This window comes from Urocitellus parryii, unplaced genomic scaffold (genome assembly GCF_045843805.1).
Source record: "Urocitellus parryii isolate mUroPar1 unplaced genomic scaffold, mUroPar1.hap1 Scaffold_291, whole genome shotgun sequence".
In the NCBI taxonomy this organism is placed as follows: Eukaryota; Metazoa; Chordata; class Mammalia; order Rodentia; family Sciuridae; genus Urocitellus; species Urocitellus parryii.
In genome coordinates this window covers 122,030-140,865 of record NW_027552722.1, presented here as the reverse complement: position 1 = coordinate 140,865, position 18,836 = coordinate 122,030, and the positions used below count along the sequence as shown (strand labels likewise).

Sequence of the window (18,836 nt, the reverse complement as noted above, 5' to 3'; positions counted from 1 at the left end):
AGTTGGCACTAAAAATATCACCATTCTGCTTTTATCTTCTAAAAATGATTTAAAATTTTGCTTACTATAATTTTATCCAAATTTGGAAGAGGTATTGTGTTGTGTGTGTAAATGAGTAAATACATAATCTTTTTAAACAATACCTGTGGATACTTCTGACACTTGGGTCCTGTCACAGGCATTGTGTGTCATGCTGGGATGGAACCCAGGACTTCTCATGTGCTAAGCAAGTGCTCTACCACCAAGCTGCACATGTAGCCCCAAATATGTCCTAACAAGCAGAAATTAATTAAAATCATTTAAGATTATCATGAGAATTTTCAAACAATAAATTCTCTCAATCTAAAACAAAATAAGCTAAAAGTATACTTTTTAAATATTGCTAATGAAAAATAGCAAAAGTTCACAGGATTAAGAATTTTGCAAGGGGAGCGGAGGGGAGGGGGGATAGTAGAGGATAGGAAAGGCAGCAGAATACAACAGACATGAGTATGGCAATATGTAAATCAATGGAAGTGTAACTGATGTGATTCTGCAATCTGTATACAGGGTAAAAATGGGAGTTCATAACCCACTTGAATCAAAGTATGAAATATGATATATCAAGAACTATGTAATGTTTTGAACAACCAACAATAAAATAAGAAAAAAAAGAATTTTGCAGAAAACTAGAAAGAGGAGAAATTAAAAGTTGAACAAGAGGCTGAAGCTCAGTAGCAGAGTGCTTGCCTAGCATGTGTGAGGCACTGAGTTTGACCTTTAGCACCACATAAAAAAATAAATAAAAGGCATGTTGTCCATCTACATCTACCAAAAAAAAAATTTTTAAGTTGGAAAAGTTCTACTGCACAAAACTAGAAACCCAGAGGACATGGGAGATTTCCTAGTAAATACAGACATTGCAACATGACTCTAAAATAAGAAAACTGTAAATCAATCAATTAGCATAGAAAAGCTTGGACTAGTGCTTAGAGATCTCCTCTGGACAAGAGCCAGGGATTACCAAGGTTCACGGTTGAGTGTTACCTGTCCTTTAACAAATTCTGATTTCATTTCAAATGTTCATGATCTAGAGAGAAGAAAAGAGAAAGAAGTGAGTTTCCTAAATTCATTTGATGGTATATGGAAGCATGATATAGTTAAGGTATTTCATCCAATGAAGAATGTCAATGTTTATACAACAGGCATTATTTTGTGCACCTCGGCAAACATACTGCAAATTACAGCAAAAACGCCTGCTTCTCCTAGCCTAGTGGGAGGCAGTCTTAAAGAGGAGCAGGGTGTCTAGGGAGGCAGGGCAGGCCCCCCCCAACCTGTGGTGGGGCAGAATCTGGAGGAGGGTGGGGGGAAGGGGCAGGAGGTGATATACCTAGCCTAGTTATCTCATTAGATTAGAAGCCAGCTTGTCACAAGTTATGAGGGATTCATTTCTGTTTCTGTAAAAATATCAGGATGTCTGTATGGCCTGGCCATTAGTTGATGTTGTAAAGCTGATTGGAATGCCTGCCCGTGCCCTGAACTCACCCAGGTCCGGTTTTCCCTGACCAGATAACAACCCTTTCCTAAACCTTAGTGACGCCTCATAAATTCTGGCCTTCCCTGGCCGGACAATGACCCTCTCTGAGTCTCTAAGATCTCCATAAATTCTGATGCCGGGGCCAGCAAAAATGTAAACTTGTGTTATGCTCCTCAGAGTGTTGTTATCTGTAACCCCCCCCCCCTTTGTGTAACTTTTTGGGCTATAAAACTGGGCCACAAAGAAGCCTCGGGGCTGTCTTGTTCCCACCGTTTTGGGAGGGAAAGGCAGCCCGGCCGGTCGAAATAATAAGCTTGCTTTAATTTGATTTTAATTGGAGTCAGTGGTCTTTTCTTGCGTCCTGGTCTAACATTTTGGAGGCCCCAGCGAGATGACCCTGCCCGGCCAGACCACAAGAGCAGACTGCTGGAAATCCTGAAGCCAGCCTTCGCTCCAGGGCTCCGGGCTGGAGAGCCACTCTAGGGGGTGCGCAACTTGAGACGTTCCAAGGCCTCGGAGTGAGCCTTCGTCCCGGAGCACTGCAGTGAACTGCCGCACTAAACTCTCAGCAAGCACCTGGGGGAGGAGGCCTCCATAGGTAAGTGGCGCCTTTATAACATCTGGTATCCGGTTAAGGGAGATCTCTTCTGATGACAGAGAGGTGGCCTGGCGAGGCTCACATATACTCCTGTCCGGACAGTAACGAGAAATCGTTCTGTCTTCTGTTCTGTTCTGTAGGGAATTCCTCTGGAAGGGTAGAGAGGTGCCGACGGGCACGCACGAGCTCCTACCCCGGAGCTCTGGCAAGACGTTGCATTGCTCTTCTGTTTTTCTGTTTCGGCGCCGGGTTTCTGTTTTCTTGTATTTTGTTCTGTGTTCTATATGTTTTTTGTTTGTTTGTTTTGTGCGTTTTGTTGTGTGATTTCTGTGGTAAAAACTTAAGGATATTGGATGTGAAAATGGGTAATAAAACAAGTAAGCCTGACACCCCTTTGGACTGTGTTTTAAGGAACTGCGATGAACTTTACCCCCCTTTGTTAAGCAGGTGAGAGAAGCCCCTAGCTGGCTGCTTGAAGCACCTCCAGTGCAGAGGGCAATGCCTGCTGGGGATCTAAGAACTGAGTATCTCCCAGGTTAACAAGTGAAACTCCTTTAAAACCCCTTGTCCCTCCAGATCAAGAGAGTCCCCTGTGTTTCTCCTTTGTTAGCAAAGCAATAAACCTCCCTTTTTCTTTTTCTCAAAACCCTGTCCTCATTATTAAATTGGCATTAATTGGCTCTAAGGTCAGGAACCGAACTTTCAGTTACAAATTTTGATACCCCCCCACCCCCAGAACTTTTTGAGAACTGACTACTGAAATGTTAGGAGATGGAGTGTGCTTGGGGTGGAATCCTGTAAGTAAAAGGAGGGACTGAGGGACTCCCAGCAGCTGCCGAAGCCCTGTTGCTTCGGGGATTCCCTCCTTCCTTCCCTGTACTGTAAGGATTATGCCACCTCTGTCTTCTTGAAAAGAGAAAAAGAAAAAGGAGACACTTAATGCAGTAAAGTCGCCATGGAGACCCTTGATTTTATATTTCAGGTTGCCCCTCTGTGAAAACATCTGGTCCCCTTGTGGGGACATCTATGGTGCCACTGGTGTAGGAGATTTTTCTCTTATCTGCTCTGTTTTAAATGGTTTCTGTCTGTCAGCCATAGTCTGGAGCTCCTCTCTGTCTGTCCTGTGTCTTTGTTTCTGACCCTTTAAGACATGTGCAATAGTGTGTTGATATTATAAATTGTTTCTTGGGAATGATCTTGGCTGAATGTGTGTCTAAAAGATGATGTTTTATTGTAACAATGTGGTATCTGAATGGGTTTTTGATGCATTGCACAATGCTGCAGTTAAAAGTTGGGTTTAGGTAATTGTTTAGTTTATGATTTCAGATAATTCATGCCAGAGAACTTAAATACTTAGGATGGAAAACTAAAGAACTCTACTTCCAAGTTGGCAAGTAACTTCCTAATCATTCAGTCTTTTTTTCACCAATTTCGAATTGGGTAGCCTGGGAAAATGCTACTGTGTGTACCAGTGCATTAATTTGGACAAGGATAGTAAATCATAGTATGGTATCTGTTGACAAAACAAGATGTAAAGATATTAAATTTTGTGAATTGTATCTTAAACTTGTATCATAATTTTCAACATTCGAACCTGAAAATTATGACTTATAGTTAAAATTCCTTAGGCCTGAGGTGTCTGCTCAGAATAGCAGTTTTTCCCTGCTCCTTCCAGACCTCAGCCAGGACTTATGTTGAAATGCAAATGAAAGAAGCCTGCAAGCTCAGTAGGAGACTGATCTGAGACCTAAGGAAAAAAAAGTAAATTGTATGGTATTTACTAATTACTGGCCAGTCATTTTTACTAGGACTCTTGTTTTTTTCCTTAGATTCTGTATTTTTTTGAGCTCATGATTTTGACCCTACAGACCTAGGTTAATGTTTTTCTGATCAGTCCTATCTTTGACCAACTGTGGAGTTTTTGAAACATTGCAATGGAGATTTCACCTGCGAAAAGTTACTAAGGCCTTTACTATTGTTATGTGTGCACACTTGTGTTATGTGTTATATGTCTATATATACATATGTCCGTATATCATATATATGATATACAAATTAACATATATAAGGAGCGCTCATAAAAACAAATTTTAAAAAAATGGATCCAAAGATCTTTAATTCATGTGATTTAAATGGTTCAATTTAAATTGGATAAACAGATAAAAATAAATGTCTTTAAAATTTAAGCTTACAAGTTTTTCTAGGTGTTCAAAAAAACTCATAAAATATTAATGTCTATAAAATGTCTAATATGCCTTGGTTCTAGGACTTTTCCTTCAACAAAAAAATGGTTTACACGGTTCAATACATTTGTCTAATATTTTGATAAAATAAGTAAAGTAAATTTGATATGGGATTACTCATTCATGAGTACTTTTGTTAGATATCTGATTGATTTACTAAGGTCTGTATAAGATTGTACTAAGGTCTGTATAAGATTGTAAAAATCAGTCATGTGTTAAAGAGACAAAAATTTGTTAAAACATAAGTTTACCAATAACATTGTGTTTATTGTTTTATTTTTTTCCTAGAGCAAGCAACCATAAAAATTAAACAACTGGTTAAATAAGAACTGTTATTTTAGAGCACTGTACTGCCATTTCTTTAAAAGTTAAACTTGGTTAATGTAGAAACATCAATGTAATTGTGATGCTATTAATGTGCTCATATTTTCCAGGTATACAAGTCTGTAAGGTAGAAACTTTGAAAGAGCATTATATCAAGCTGGTGTTCAGAAGTTGTATGGTAAAAAATATATTGGGGATTTATTTACCTGTTATCAATAAGATATGTAAAGTTTTGTTACTTCTTACATTGGGGAACAATTTGAATGTATTCTTAAGTTAATGAGAGCCTAATCTATGTAAAGGTTAAAAACTTTCAGCCTTTCTTTAATTCATGTTTTAAATGTGATATCATATGGTGTTAGCTAATGTTCATGTGACCTCAAACAATTTATGTAAACTTTGTAAAATGATAATTAAAAATACAAAGATCAGCTTTAGAACTAAAACACTTAAGATTTATAAAGAGCCCTGCCTTACCTGAGATGAGGCTCTGTGTCCCCTCTTACTACATGTGAGAATGACTATGAAAACAGTAGGCCAGATTTTAGTTCATTTAAATTTATGTTCAAAAGTTTGTTTTTTTGTTGGTTTTTTTCTGTCAAGATTACTAGGATCTCAAACAGGGGATATAATGTATAACTCAGCCAAAAATTCAGGGTAGCTGTTACACAAACTGTTTTTACTCTTGTTAATTTTATTTTGTAATTTCCTTATAAGTGATCTAAAGATTCCCTGTTAGTGTTTTACAGACGTGTTGCTTTAAGAACACAACATGGGTTAGTTCGAGATAATAAGCCATCACCTACAAGACAGATAGGATAATACAGATCCCAATTAATAAAAAGATGAATAATTATAAAGTTATAGACATTAAAGCCCAGTACTCTTAATATAAGGCTGTTAAAATTTATTTGCTGGATGTTTAAGATTAAGTCTTTAAATTAAAGTTAAATTAAAAGGGCCAGAAAAACCAATATTTGGCTCTTGCCCTCTGAGTCAGTCTGAATTCAGGGAACAGGGGACTTCTCTAAAGAGCTTTGCAACTCTGGGCCACATAACCTCCCGATCAGGGAGACTAATGAGACCACTGGAGAACAGAAGCCAATCAGTGCATTTGCTATGAAGAGGAGAGTCATCAGAGAAGGGAGACATCCCTGATGCTTCCGAGGGAAGCCACATGGTCAAGCAAGACCTAGACCCATCCTAGCGCAAATGGCACTAGCAGAACTGAGAAGTTTCCCCAGGAATGACTCCCATAAAAGCTCAGCTGACTGTTAACAACAGATAGAAACAAAAGTCAGTTTGACTGCTTCATCTTAAACACTTAGCAAAGACATTAAAACCAAAATACAGCCATTCCTGGGCATTTTAAATAATAATAATAATAATAATAATAATAATAATAATATTTTAAGGTATACACTTTATGTTAGCCTCCCAAAATAAGTAAGACTGGAGGTTACAAAGAAGGATTCTCAGACAGAAATGCCTGATAACTATAAAAAGAGACTATCAAGAGGAGCTGCCAGAGACAGAAGTTTTTTTTTTGTTTAAGGCCTACAGATATTCCTAACCTACACAGGTAGGCTTCGTGTTTGCTAGTATGATTATCCAGCCCTGAGTAACAGAATTAAAGGTTTCTCTATTAGACACAGAGCTCATACTAGTAAAAGAATTTTGCAAGATCAGATGACATTAAATTATTAAACTGTATCTTATGGGGAAGGACATCTGTAACACTAAAAGTTAAATGTTATGCTTATAGTCCTGATAACTGGGAAGGTTAAAGCCTGGTGAGGGAACTTCTATACAGTGACACGTTCCGGCTGCTGCAACATTTACTCAGTACTCATGGTTTTTGTTTCTCTCATAGAAGCACCCATCCCCAGATGTGACTTTACAACCTGTTTTTCCCAACCAGACTTCAAACCGAACTGACTTCTAAAAGGCAACTCATGTCCCTCACGCCGTGCCCCCTCACGTCACCCTCTCTCAGCTCAGAAGAAGCCAAAATGAGTGACGCCTCTCTTCTTACAACAATGGAGCCAAAAATAAATAGATTATCAATATAAGTAATTAATTAAGTCAGGTAAAATCAGGGAGACTGGTTTTGGGTGAGTTCTGAGAAGTTGAAGACTGTTACCTGAGGGATTAAAATTCCATCAGTGCTCTTCCCCTCCCTATCAAAGATTTGAAAGGGACACATCAGAAAAGGGGGGAATGATATACCTAGCCTAGTTATCTCATTAGATTAGAAGCCAGCTTGTCACAAGTTATGAAGGATTCATTTCTGTTTTCTGTAAAAATATCAGGATGTCTGTATGGCCTGGCCATTAGTTGATGTTGTAAAGCTGATTGGAATGCCTGCCCGTGCCCTGAACTCACCCAGGTCCGGTTTTCCCTGACCAGATAACAACCCTTTCCTAAACCTTAGTGACGCCTCATAAATTCTGGCCTTCCCTGGCCGGACAATGACCCTCTCTGAGTCTCTAAGATCTCCATAAATTCTGATGCCGGGGCCAGCAAAAATGTAAACTTGTGTTATGCTCCTCAGAGTGTTGTTATCTGTAACCCCCCCTTTGTGTAACTTTTTGGGCTATAAAACTGGGCCACAAAGAAGCCTCGGGCTGTCTTGTTCCCACCGTTTTGGGAGGGAAAGGCAGCCTGGCCGGTCGAAATAATAAGCTTGCTTTAATTTGATTTTAATTGGAGTCAGTGGTCTTTTCTTGCATCGTGGTCTAACAGAGGGACAACCGGTGGCAATGACAGTCTTGGTGGTTAGTTCAGAGTCAATCTCCAGCCTTCCATGGGGGGGAGGGAACAGGCTGAAGCAGAGCCCCTAGCAGTGACAGCCTGCCTGATCCACCATCTGCCCACTGAATGAGGCTCCAGCAGCCACCCTGAATCCAGGGGAAGTAGTTTCTCCACTGCCAGCCACTACCACCTGCTCTGTACCGGCTGCCTAGAAGTGCTACAAGTGGCAGGTATTCATTACATATGCTAAAAGAGGAAAGTAGTCAGGCATGATGGCCCATGACTGTAATACCAGCTACTTGGGAGGCTGAGGCAGGAAGATTGCACATTTGAAGCTAGCCCAGACAACTTAGCCAGATCATGTCTTAAAAAAAAAAAAAACAACTGGGAATGTTGCTCAGTGGTAGAGGATTTACCTAGCATGCATGAAATCCTGGGCTCAATTCCCAGTACTTCAACAACAACAACAACAACAAAAAAAACAAAACAAAAAAAACAACCAAAAAACAGGGGCAGGTGAAAAGGAATGCATTGTTATTATAAGTCCCACTTCCTTTTATTCTAACTTTATCTTTGTCATCATTTTAATGTTCATGGGCAATTAACTACTTGGCAGAAGCTGTAGAGCACTTGAAAACTAAAATATAAGATGCTGTTTATTATAGATCAATCAAAGATAAAGGATTTCTAAAATGAAGATGTAAGTCAGTGGAAACGCTAGATTAGACTCATATAAACTTGACTCTCCAACATATTGGTATAGGCACTAACTTCCTTAACAAGACACAAGTTCAAAAATAAAATCAGGAATCAAAGAGAGATGGCTTCAAATTAAAAAGTTTCTGCACAGCAAAGGAAGCAGAAGCATGAAAAGAGAGCTATAGAATGGGAGAAAATCTTTATCAGTTACTCTTCCAACAGGGGATTCATATCAATACTATATAAAGAACTCAAAATACTTATCACCAAAAAATTAATAACTCAATCAAAATAAGAAAAAGAACTAAACAGACATTTCTCAAAAGAAAAAGTACAGATGACCAAAAAATATATGGGGAAAAATCATCAACATCCCTAGCAATCAGGGGTATGCAAAGCAAAGTTCATTGAGGTTTCATCTCACTCCAGTTAGAATGACAAACATCAAGAATACAAATAATAAATGCTAGGAGGATATGGGGAAAATGTTCACTCACACATTTTTGGTGGGACTACAAACTAGCGCAACCACTCTAGAAAGCAGAATGGCAATTCCTCAAAAAGCTACAGCATGTAACCCAGAGATTCCATTCCTTGGTATTTATCCAAAAGAACTAAAAATCAGCATCCTACAGTGATACAGGCACATCGATGTTTATAGCAGCACAATTCATAATAGACAAGTCATGGAAAAAGCCCAGGTGCCCACCAACAGAACGGATAAAAATGTGGTGTTTTCCTCATATGTAAACAAAATGATGTTTTATTCAGATGTAAAGAAGAATGAAATTATGGCATCTGTTGTAAATATATGGAAATGGAGAACAACATGCTAAGTAAAATAAACCTGACTCCAGTGAAGGGTTGAATGTTTTATTTAAGATGTAAAAGCTAGAGAGAAATAAGGAAATATATGGGAGGGATCCCATGAAAATAGACAGGTGGTCAATGGAGTAGAGGAAAGGGATTGACAGGGAGGGTAGAGGGAAGAGAAAGTAGAAATACTGGGGACGAAATGGAGCAAATTATATTTCAAGCATGTATGCCTACATCAAAAGGACCCCACTATTACATAAAACTAAAATGCATGAATAAAAACATTTTTTAAAGAGGGAAGATAGCCGGGCATGGTGGCACACACCTATAATTCCAGCTCTCTGGAGGTTAAGGCAGGAGAATCATGAGTTCAAATCCAGCCTCAGCAAAAGCAAGGCACTAAGCAACTCAGTGAGACCTTGTTCCTAAATAAAATACAAAATGGAGTTGGGGATATGGCTCTAGTAGTCAAGTGCTCCTGATTATCCCTGGTACCCCCCTGCAAAAAAAAAAAAAAAAAAAAAAAAAAAGAAGAAGAAGAAGAATGAAAATATACAGACACTCTCAATTAAACTGTGATTTTATCAACCAAAACAAAATATGGTTGACTTTAGTTCCATGAAAGATGAGAAATAAAATTTTAATAAATTCTGAATAAATTCTCTGAATGCCTGGGGCATTCTAGATAATTCAGTCCCTCCTCCCTGCCGGGGCCTCACTGCTGGGCCTCTGGAGCTGCGGAGGTTATGGGTTATGGTTGGCGGGTTCCCTCTGAGACTGCTCTTCCCCCAACCTCCTGGGGAAAACTCTGGAAGCTTCTTTGTATCTGCTTCTCTCCACACCAGGTAACCATCCTTTGGGGGGCCTTGCACTTGGCAGAGAGGAGCTGATCCTCCCAACTGCTGAAACTCAGAGCTGGGGGCCCCGCAGACTTTACCCACGCGCAAGTGATTACCTGCTCAACTGGCCAATCACCAGCTTGGAAGCTCGCCCACTCCCCGACCCCCTAAACCGGGCTTGCAATTGCGGGCTAAAGCTTCCAGCCGGCGCCCGCTGTAACTGCTAGGCACAGAGCCAGACTTGGACCCCGCCCAGCTTCCAACTGGCACGTGGGGCCACTGCGCAGGCGCGGCCCCCGTGCGGTTTGGTCCAATCAGCCGTCGAGCAAGGCGGCGGTGCGCGCGCTGAGACATGGCGGCCAGGCCCCGACCCTCAACGGTGGAGCCCGCGGGAGCCGCGGACCCGGCCCAGGGAGCCGAGGGCCCCAGAGGTAGTGGCAGCGCGGGGCTGGGGCTGCAGAGCCCGCTGGAGCGGTTTCTGGGCAGGGCGCGGAGGGCTCCGCAGTGGCGGCCTGGCTGAGGGGACCTCGAGGTCTCCCGCGAACGGTTCCCGGGGAGGGCGATCGGCTGGCGGTCTCCCTGGTGTGCGGCGGCCACGTCGAGGACGCGCCCCCGTGGCCCTGAGAGACCCCAGCCTGGTCTCGGAGTCGCCTGCGGCTGGACTCGCACGGGCGCCGGGGACTGGGGGATGGCGGGTGAGCCAGAAGGGTTCGTGGGTCGAGGTGGCCCAGAAGGAGCCGACCAGGGCTCGGTGCAGCCGTGGAACCAGGGAGACGCCGGCTGGGGGTGCAGACCCCCGTCACACACCTTCCGACCCTGCGGGGACCTCCCGACCCGACCTCGGGGCACTCTCCGATCCTCCTCCCAGCTGCACGGGCCACCCCGCCTCTCAAACCCTGGGCACCTCTGGAACCCCCTTCCCAGCTCCTGGGGCCTGCTGCCCCACGGGTGCCTGGCGACCCTGACACGTCGGTGCTCCCAGGCACCTGCAGATGCCAAGGAACCTGCCTACCCCTGAGGCACACACACCCCCATCTGCCGGCAGTGTGCAGGAGACGGCAGGCTATCGCCACCCAGGAAAACCACGGTGTGAAAGTGCCAGTGGGGAGGGGGCACAGGCACCCAAAGAGCTGGCAGTGTGGAAGCTGATGTGGGTTCCTTTAAAGCTCTCCACTCATTTTTCTTCAAATGGAAGAGTTGGCATTTTTCTAATTGATTTTCAAGAGCTTTTAAAAGGCATATTTTTATAACATAAATTTTTAAAAATATAAAAATATACAGACGTGTATGTGGCAAAAAATAAACTTCCTCCTTCCTGTTCCTTTGTCAAGGATTCCTACCGTCAGAGGTAAGCACTGTCCAGGTGTTGTTTTTTTTTTAAATGCAGGTGTGTGATCTGTCTAGGAATAATCTAAACATGGCATACATACCTTTGGTTGACCTTTTTGTGGTCACTGCACTTCTTTTCTCTTTAACATTTTTAGGATCTCTTATTCATGTTAACATATGGATCTGCCTCCTTTTTAGTGGCTACATAGCATTCTGTTAAACCCCAAGTTTTCTACTGATAAGCACTCAAGCTGTTTCATGTTTTTAGTTTCACAAATATCGTTTTCACTGCCATCAAATATGTGTTGCATACTTTACTGAGGATATTTAATCAGTAAACTCCTGGAATTGGACATATGCCTTCCAAATATCGTGTAGCCAATCTGCCTTCCAAAAGTCACATTGGCTTCCATAGTCTCTATCAGTGAACATGAGTGCTGGTTCCTGCATAGTATCACAAATAAGGTGCCGTATATTAATTAGCACTTTAAATATGACAGTAACTATTTTCAAATATGTATTGGTAACTTATATAATTTTATGTTATCGTTAGCTTTCATTTACTGTAACAAAATATGTGAAATAACTTCAAAGAGAAAAGGCTTATTTTGGCTCACAGGTTTGGAGATTTCAGCCCATGATCAGTTGGCTCTGTCACTTTTGGACCTGTGGTAAGATGACAGTCGTGTCAGGAGTGCATTGTAGAGGAAGATGCTTACCTCATGACAGCCAGGAAGCAAAAAGAGGCAGGGAGAAATGACCAGAGTCCCAGTAGCCCCTTCAAGAATCACATGCCCCAATGTGACTGGGAGATTTTCAAATAGGTCCCACCTCTTAAAGGTTCTAATACCTCCCAATACCACCACACACTAGATATCAACCCTTTACCACATAAGCATACGGAAGGCAAGAATCCAAACCACTGCATTTTTATCTCCTTTTCTCCACTCATCTATAAAAATGATTGTTTACCTTCACTGTATTGATTGGGAAATTGTTAAACAACTTTAAAAAATTATTGGTGAATGTAAGCATATGTCAAAGTTGAAAACAAGGTATAATTACTCTCATCTTACAGCTTTAACAGCTAATAACTATTGGCCATTCATTTCTGTTTTGTTTTTTACCATACCCACTCCCTACTGCCCACTTCAATATTTCATTTTAAAGCATCCAAGACATCATAGAGTACCATCCATAAATATTTCCATGTGTATCTCTAGAAAATAAGCACTTTCCAGGAAAGTAATGCCATTATTGTATTTTTATAGTAGAAAAAAATAATTTCTTCATTTCATCAAATAGCTAGTCAATTATGAAAGCTTGCTGATTGTGTTTGTATTTTTACTTATTTGAACCCAGATCCAATTACAGACCACTGTTTGATATTCATTGAAGTGTCTCTTTGAGGGTCTTATTTTCCTCATCTTTTATTGTTAGGAAGGTCTGTCTTCCTCCTTTCTTTTCCCTGAAAATTTATTTGTGAAATGTTTTTTTTTCCTGTTTAGGTTCCCAGTCTGGATGTTACTAATTGTACTCTGATATACCTTTTAGCATGTTGTTCTATCCTTGAATTTTTTCTGAATTGCTATTTAAATCTGATGCTTTGGTAAATCTGAGCATCATTTTTTGGCAAGAGTTCTTAGTAGATGATGTCTTTTTGCTTTAGTTGGTTCATGATGTCTGATTACCTTTATTGTGATGTTAATGACATAAGTTATTTCCTAGGCCTTATTAGAGGGTTAAAAATGGACATGTAAGCTGGGGGCAGTGGTGCATGCCTGTAAGCCCAGTGGCTTGGGAGGCTGAGGCAGAAGGATCACGAGTTCAAAGCTAGCCTCAGCAATGGTGAGGCACTAAGCAACTCAGTGAGACCCTATCTTTAAATAAAATACAAAATAGGGCTGGGAACATGGTACAGTGGTCAAGTGCCCCTGAGTTCAATCCCCAGTACCCCCCCAAAAATGGATGTATATAATGACTATGAAATTAATATGAAATGTTACTTTATAGGGAAGCAGAATCATTATTGATTATACATAGGAAAACTATTTGTATATGTGTATATGTATATACGTATATATATATGTGTATATATATATGTGTATGTGTATATATATATGCATGTGTGTGTGTATATATGTGTGTGTATATATACATGTATACCTTTAACCAGATAATCTTTTTAAATTTTCTTATGTCCTTGTTTTGTATAAAATTTTCTAGAATTTCCTAATGACCAGTTGCAGTGATTTTCAATTTATTGCCAGTTTTTTATATCCCTTTTATCCATTATTACTTTGTGAACTTTGGCTCAACTTTGATCGCAAACAGTAGAGTGCAACCTTGAGTTTTGTGAAGGGGCTCTGTAGTGTCATTACACTGTAGGTGGAAAAGCTGACCACAGACGCACCCAGTTCATCTTAAATGCCCTGTCTGCCTCAGGACAAGGAACATACGTTGCTCTGTTAAGAGACTTCCCCTGGCCTTTCACCCTACTGCATTCTGAAATGTTTGGTTTTGTCTCCACAGGGCAGAATGTGTCTACACAAAAAATTGAAGGCTTGATGGAAATGGTGAAAAAGCTGCAGAAAGGTCAAGAGTCTCCTCTGTGTACTAGGTTTAGCCTGAGGTCTGAGGTTAGGCAGATGTGGGTTCAGTCGTAGCCCCACAGTTCACAGCCATGGGAAATTATTGCATTTGCTTTCACTTTATTTTAAAATTTAATATTGTAAATGATAAAAAGGGCTCTATGATTCAAAATTGCAGAAATATAAGGAGTTAGAAGGCAATTTTTTTTCCTCAAAATGCTGTCTCAAGCCCCTTGCTGGTCACCCACTTGGCTCCCACAGCACTCCTGTTAGATCCAGAGGTTTTTACCTATACCATACTTCCTTCTCCCTCAGCTCCACTACCCCTACTTGCTCTCTAAGCTTCTCCCTCCCCTCTTTAGGGTAAGCCTTTGCACTGACTACCCACACTCTACCCGAGAGCTTCAAGGCGTGTCCTCTTGTGTGATATGGGGCCCATTAGACATTTTCTCATTCCTACTCCTGCATTCCTTACCCCTTGCCCCACTTCATTTCTCATGACTGCAATTATCACAACCTGATTCAGAATCTCTATTGGTCTGTACTTTGTCTCCCCACCCAGAATGTGAGCCCATGATGTAACACCTGTGCACAGGAGATGCACAGGAGATGCTCAGTAGATTTGTGTAGAGTGAGATAGTAGACACCGGCAGGCACCCATCATCTCTGCCTGCTCTGTCATCATCTCAGTCTCCTTTCCTCCCTGCAGCTGGAAGTCTAGAGCCCCAGATTGAGGTCCTGATTAACCGAATTAATGAGGTTCAGCAAGGTGAGCTCAGGGACCTTGGCTGTTTTCCAGAACTAGCTACATGTTTTGCCAGCCGCCAGTGCAAAGTAAAAATATAGAAGCCTGTGTTTTAAAAAAATATGTATATAGATATTTCATGACATTAACAACAGAGTATTAAGTACAGAACTCTCTGCATGCAGCTACCATAGTCTGCCTGTGAACTTGGTCCTACTGCTATGCAAGCCTGCAGGAAAGGCCTGTACTATGAAAGTTACCTGCTCTGTAAAATCTGGGCCCCTCTAGATTTGCTTGAAGACAAATATTAACTGTCACTGTTTGCGGTGAGAGGTTGTACTCATTCAATATCGTGTCCATCTGCTCTCTAATGAAGCAAAAAAGAAAGCGAGTGAGGAGCTGGGAGAGGCCCGGACAGTCTGGGATGCCCTACAGAAGGAACTCGACTCCTGTAAGCAATCTAGAAGTCAACAGTGGTCCCCACAATGTCTCAAGCCTTTCCTAACTTGGTTTTCCAGATACTTGGTATTCTTACCACAGGCAAGTGTCCTGTCCTCTCTGCAGCTTCATATCCTTTATGTCCTTCCAATACCCTGTTCTCATGGTGGAGTGTTCTAGAAATGCCCACCAAGCACACCTTTGCTGAGCCTTTGCCAGGATTCTCTCTTTGTTCCCCCAGATGATACAAGTCCCTGTTGCCTCTGTTACCATTCAAGTCCCTGTTGTCTTGTGTTCCCTTCTCAGAGAGTCCTTCCCTAGTCATCCTCCCTAAAGACACCACCCTGCCTCCTTGTGGTCAAATGCCCCTTCCTCCTTGATGTGTTTCTTCCCAGCCCTGGTGGGTGTCACAAGATCCTCACAGACAATCTTTGTGAATCCAAGGGCCCTTGGTGTTTATAGGGAGTGTGGGCACCAAGAAGAGGGTGCTCACCTCAAGAGGTCCTTGATTGGGTTGAGGACAGGGCTCTACACAGTTCCCCATGTGACTCTCTGACCATATCATGGGAAGTCCTTGATGCTAAACATTCTCTGTGCTTTCCAGTGCATGAAGAGAAAGTACACCTGAAGGAGATCTTGAGCAAAAAGCAAGGTATTTCTGGCTTCTGTGTCTCCAGGCTTTTGCCTGTGCTATTCCACAGAAGCCCACTCTTCCCACAGTACCTGAAGCCTTTAAAAAACCCTGATTTTGTGTTCCTCTTGTGGTTTCCACCAGACTCAGAAAATGTCAAAACCCAATAAGGTGCCCACATATCTGATATGATCTGTCCTTATTCCCTCTGCCCAAAACTGATGTCTTGATGGGCTCTTATAGAGAGGGCCCTGTCATTCTCCCTTGCAGAATCCCTGAGGATCCTTCGTCTACACTGCCAGGAGAAGGAGAGTGAGGCACAGAGGTGAGAGACCATGCTTTCATGGATCTCCTGAAATCTCACAACGGGGAAAAGTGCTCCTGTCACCCTCTCTCACCCACTACCATGTTACCAGACATGAACCTGAATAAAGGGATAGAACAGAAGCCCCGCAACCCCCTCCCCAGGAGTCTTTCAGAGACCGTGGATGAGGGCTGCCTCCCTTTCCAGGAAGCATACCCTGTTGCAAGAGTGCAAGGAGAGAATTTTTGCCCTGAACTCCCAGATTGAGGAAGAGAAAAACAAACAAAGACAGCTAAGGTAAATCCCGTGCATGAGATCTGGGGCCCAGAGAGGCACAGGTAGGGTAATGTTAGGGATGAGTTAGAGAATCTGGCTGAATTGAGCCTTGCAGGGTCCAAGGGGTGAAATTGCTCCCCGTGGAGCACATGGCATATCCCAAGGGCTATGTATGAAGACCTAACTGGGTCAGTAGTCTCAGCCCAGGGTCCTCATGCCTGTGTGGTTGGGCCCCAGGTTGGATTTTGAAGAACAGCTGGAGGCTCTGATGGGCCAGCACAAGGACCTCTGGGAATTTCACGTGAGTCACTTTGACATGCTTTTGACCTTTCACACCTCATCTGCCCCACCTGTTCCTGTGCAAGCCCTGGTGGTCCTGTTGTCACCATTCCCCAATTCAGCTTCTTGTCACCACCTTCAAGGCACCCTATGTGCTTATTGCTGGTCCTGCCCACCTCTCTGTGCTGCTGTCCTGTGTCTGTTCAGTGGTCAGGAGGAGTCCTGATGAAACCAAGGTGGAGTCCTCCATTGCTGAGGATATTCACAGATGGGAAGATGGAACAAGCAGCAGGTGCTTGTCCACAGCGGATCCCAGACACCAAACAAGGAAACATGAATCAGGAGGGAAGGGGTCAGTAAGGAGGCCAGAGAGGGCAGGAGAGAAGGGGAGGAGCTTCAGTACTGTGCTGGAGACCATGTCTCTAGATAAAGGCCCAGAGTCATAGGTTTTGGGGTTTCTCTTGTGTAAAACTTGCCCAAGGCCTGTTTCTGGGGAATGGGGGGGGGTGGGGAAGTCAGGAATGACAATTACAAAGGTCCTGAGGCTGGATTGTGGCTCACATACACAGAGGGGCAGGGTACTAGGAAGTGAGTCATGGTGAGGGGGTCAATGGCCATGTCCAGGCAGATTTCTTTGAGGCATGGGAAGCTGGAAAGTGTGGACAAATCTTTCTGCCCCCTTCAGAGGCCAGAGCAGCTAGCAAGGGAGATCTGCACCCTGGACAGCAGCAAGGAGCAGCTGCTCAAGGAAGGTGAGGCCAGGGGAGAAGGGTGGCCCTGACCTGGCCTTCCTGCCTATACCTGCTCACAACCCCTTCCCACTGCAGAGAAGTTGGTTGAGGTGAAGCTGGAGGATGTAAAGCATCGGCTGTGTTCTCTATGCATGCCTGAGGGGCCCTCCACCCTCACTGAGGGGCTCTTCCTCCGCAGCCAGGAGGCAGCTGCAACAGTGTAAGATATGGAAGGTGGGGGTGGACAGAGGGAAGAAGTGACCCATGCTGACTCCCTACCTTGCCCCATAGGCAGCTATTCAAGGAAGAGAACCAGAAGGCTGAGGAGCTCTTGGAGGCTGCAGCCCAGCACCACCAGCAGCTGCAGCAGAGGTGCCAGCAGCTGCAGCAGAAGCGGCAGAGGTAGGCATAGAGCCCCTATGCCCTCACCCTCTTCAGGAAGGTGGATGAAGGGTCTCTCTTCCCTTCTCCACCTGTGTCTTCACATACTCTTGTCTCTCCTGCACCCCTTTACCTCTTCCATTCCTAAATTCATCTTCCTACCTACCCTTTCTGGATCAGGCTGAAGGAAGAGCTGGAAAAGCATGGATTGCAGGTACCTGCTCAAACCCAGAGTTTGCAAGAGGAAGGAGCTGGCCCACAAAAGGTGGTGATTCCTGGAATCTGACAGAAGGAAGCACAGACATATCCTAAAGGGAGGGCAAAGAGGGGCCTAAAATCCTCAGAGGTGGTCTGTGGGCAAAGGGTGTTCCCTTGGGGGCATAGACAAGGCCTATCAAAGGCATGGAGTTATGAGGTGGGAAGGGATGGTGTGGGCTTAGGATTGATGAAGACTGCCACCCTTGACCCTGACCTTCCACAGGCCAGCCCCAAGACTCTAGAAGTCCACGAGGAGAAAGACTCTGACCTGCCTACCAAGCAGGGCCTGATGCCCTTTTAGCCCAGGATATGCCCCACCCTCAACCTCATCCCATGGGGCCACAAGAAATAAAGGTGCTATTTTGGTACAGTCTGCCTCAGCTGAGTCTGTTTGTGTGAGGGAAAGAGGGTTTAGCCAAGACTCTCAGGTCCTTGAGACTGTTGAAGTCCTGTCCCAACTTTGCCTCTTGACCTTTACATTGCAGGCATTCAGTAAATGCTTCCCAATCTCCCGGGCCTGGTCCAGCATGCAGCTTCAGGCTGCCAAGCAGTGTGGAGTCAGAGGGGTTGGCTCCAGTTCTCTTCTGCAGGGTTGTGGCAGGATGCATGAACTCCCTTATGCCTAGTAGAAGAGCCCTTCTATGTCCTAGACACTGTGTTCTGGGCAGAGGGATGCAAGTCTGAATGTCTCACAATGGCCCCAGTGAGTCTGAAATCCACTGATGATTTAATTACTTTATGTAGACTCTCAGAAATAAAAATTAGGGTAAGATGAAGTGGGACCCAAAGCCAATTTCATGCCTTATTAGTTCATGCATCCTGAATGTAAAGCATCAGCTGTGCTCCCTGTGTAGGCCTAAGGGGCCTAAACCTCCAAAAAACTGAGGGTTTTTTGCACAAAAAGGTCTTAAGTTTTGTAAAAGGCCTTTTATATGTCAATTAAACTAAATGGCTGATTTATTTTTAAAAACTTTTATTGGTTTGCTACAAAAAAATAATACCAACCATATAGAAAGGCCTTTTATGATAGTGAAATTGAGGGAAATTTTTAATACATAATGATTGTTATTTCACCAATGTATAA

General features: G+C 43.1%; 1 protein-coding gene across 1 annotated transcript; it reads left to right on the top strand.

Annotated features, from left to right (window-relative positions):
* The first annotated feature begins 10,141 nt into the window (after nucleotides 1-10,141).
* Nucleotides 10,142-18,053, top strand: LOC113177630 (synaptonemal complex central element protein 1). Its single transcript, XM_026382188.1, has 13 exons — nucleotides 10,142-10,220; nucleotides 13,651-13,713; nucleotides 14,419-14,478; nucleotides 14,831-14,905; nucleotides 15,497-15,544; nucleotides 15,794-15,848; nucleotides 16,035-16,124; nucleotides 16,341-16,404; nucleotides 17,068-17,134; nucleotides 17,210-17,333; nucleotides 17,405-17,515; nucleotides 17,675-17,759; nucleotides 17,976-18,053. The coding sequence occupies exons 1-13, from the start codon at nucleotides 10,142-10,144 to the stop codon at nucleotides 18,051-18,053; spliced, it is 999 nt and encodes a 332-aa protein (XP_026237973.1).
* The last annotated feature ends 783 nt before the right edge of the window (nucleotides 18,054-18,836 follow it).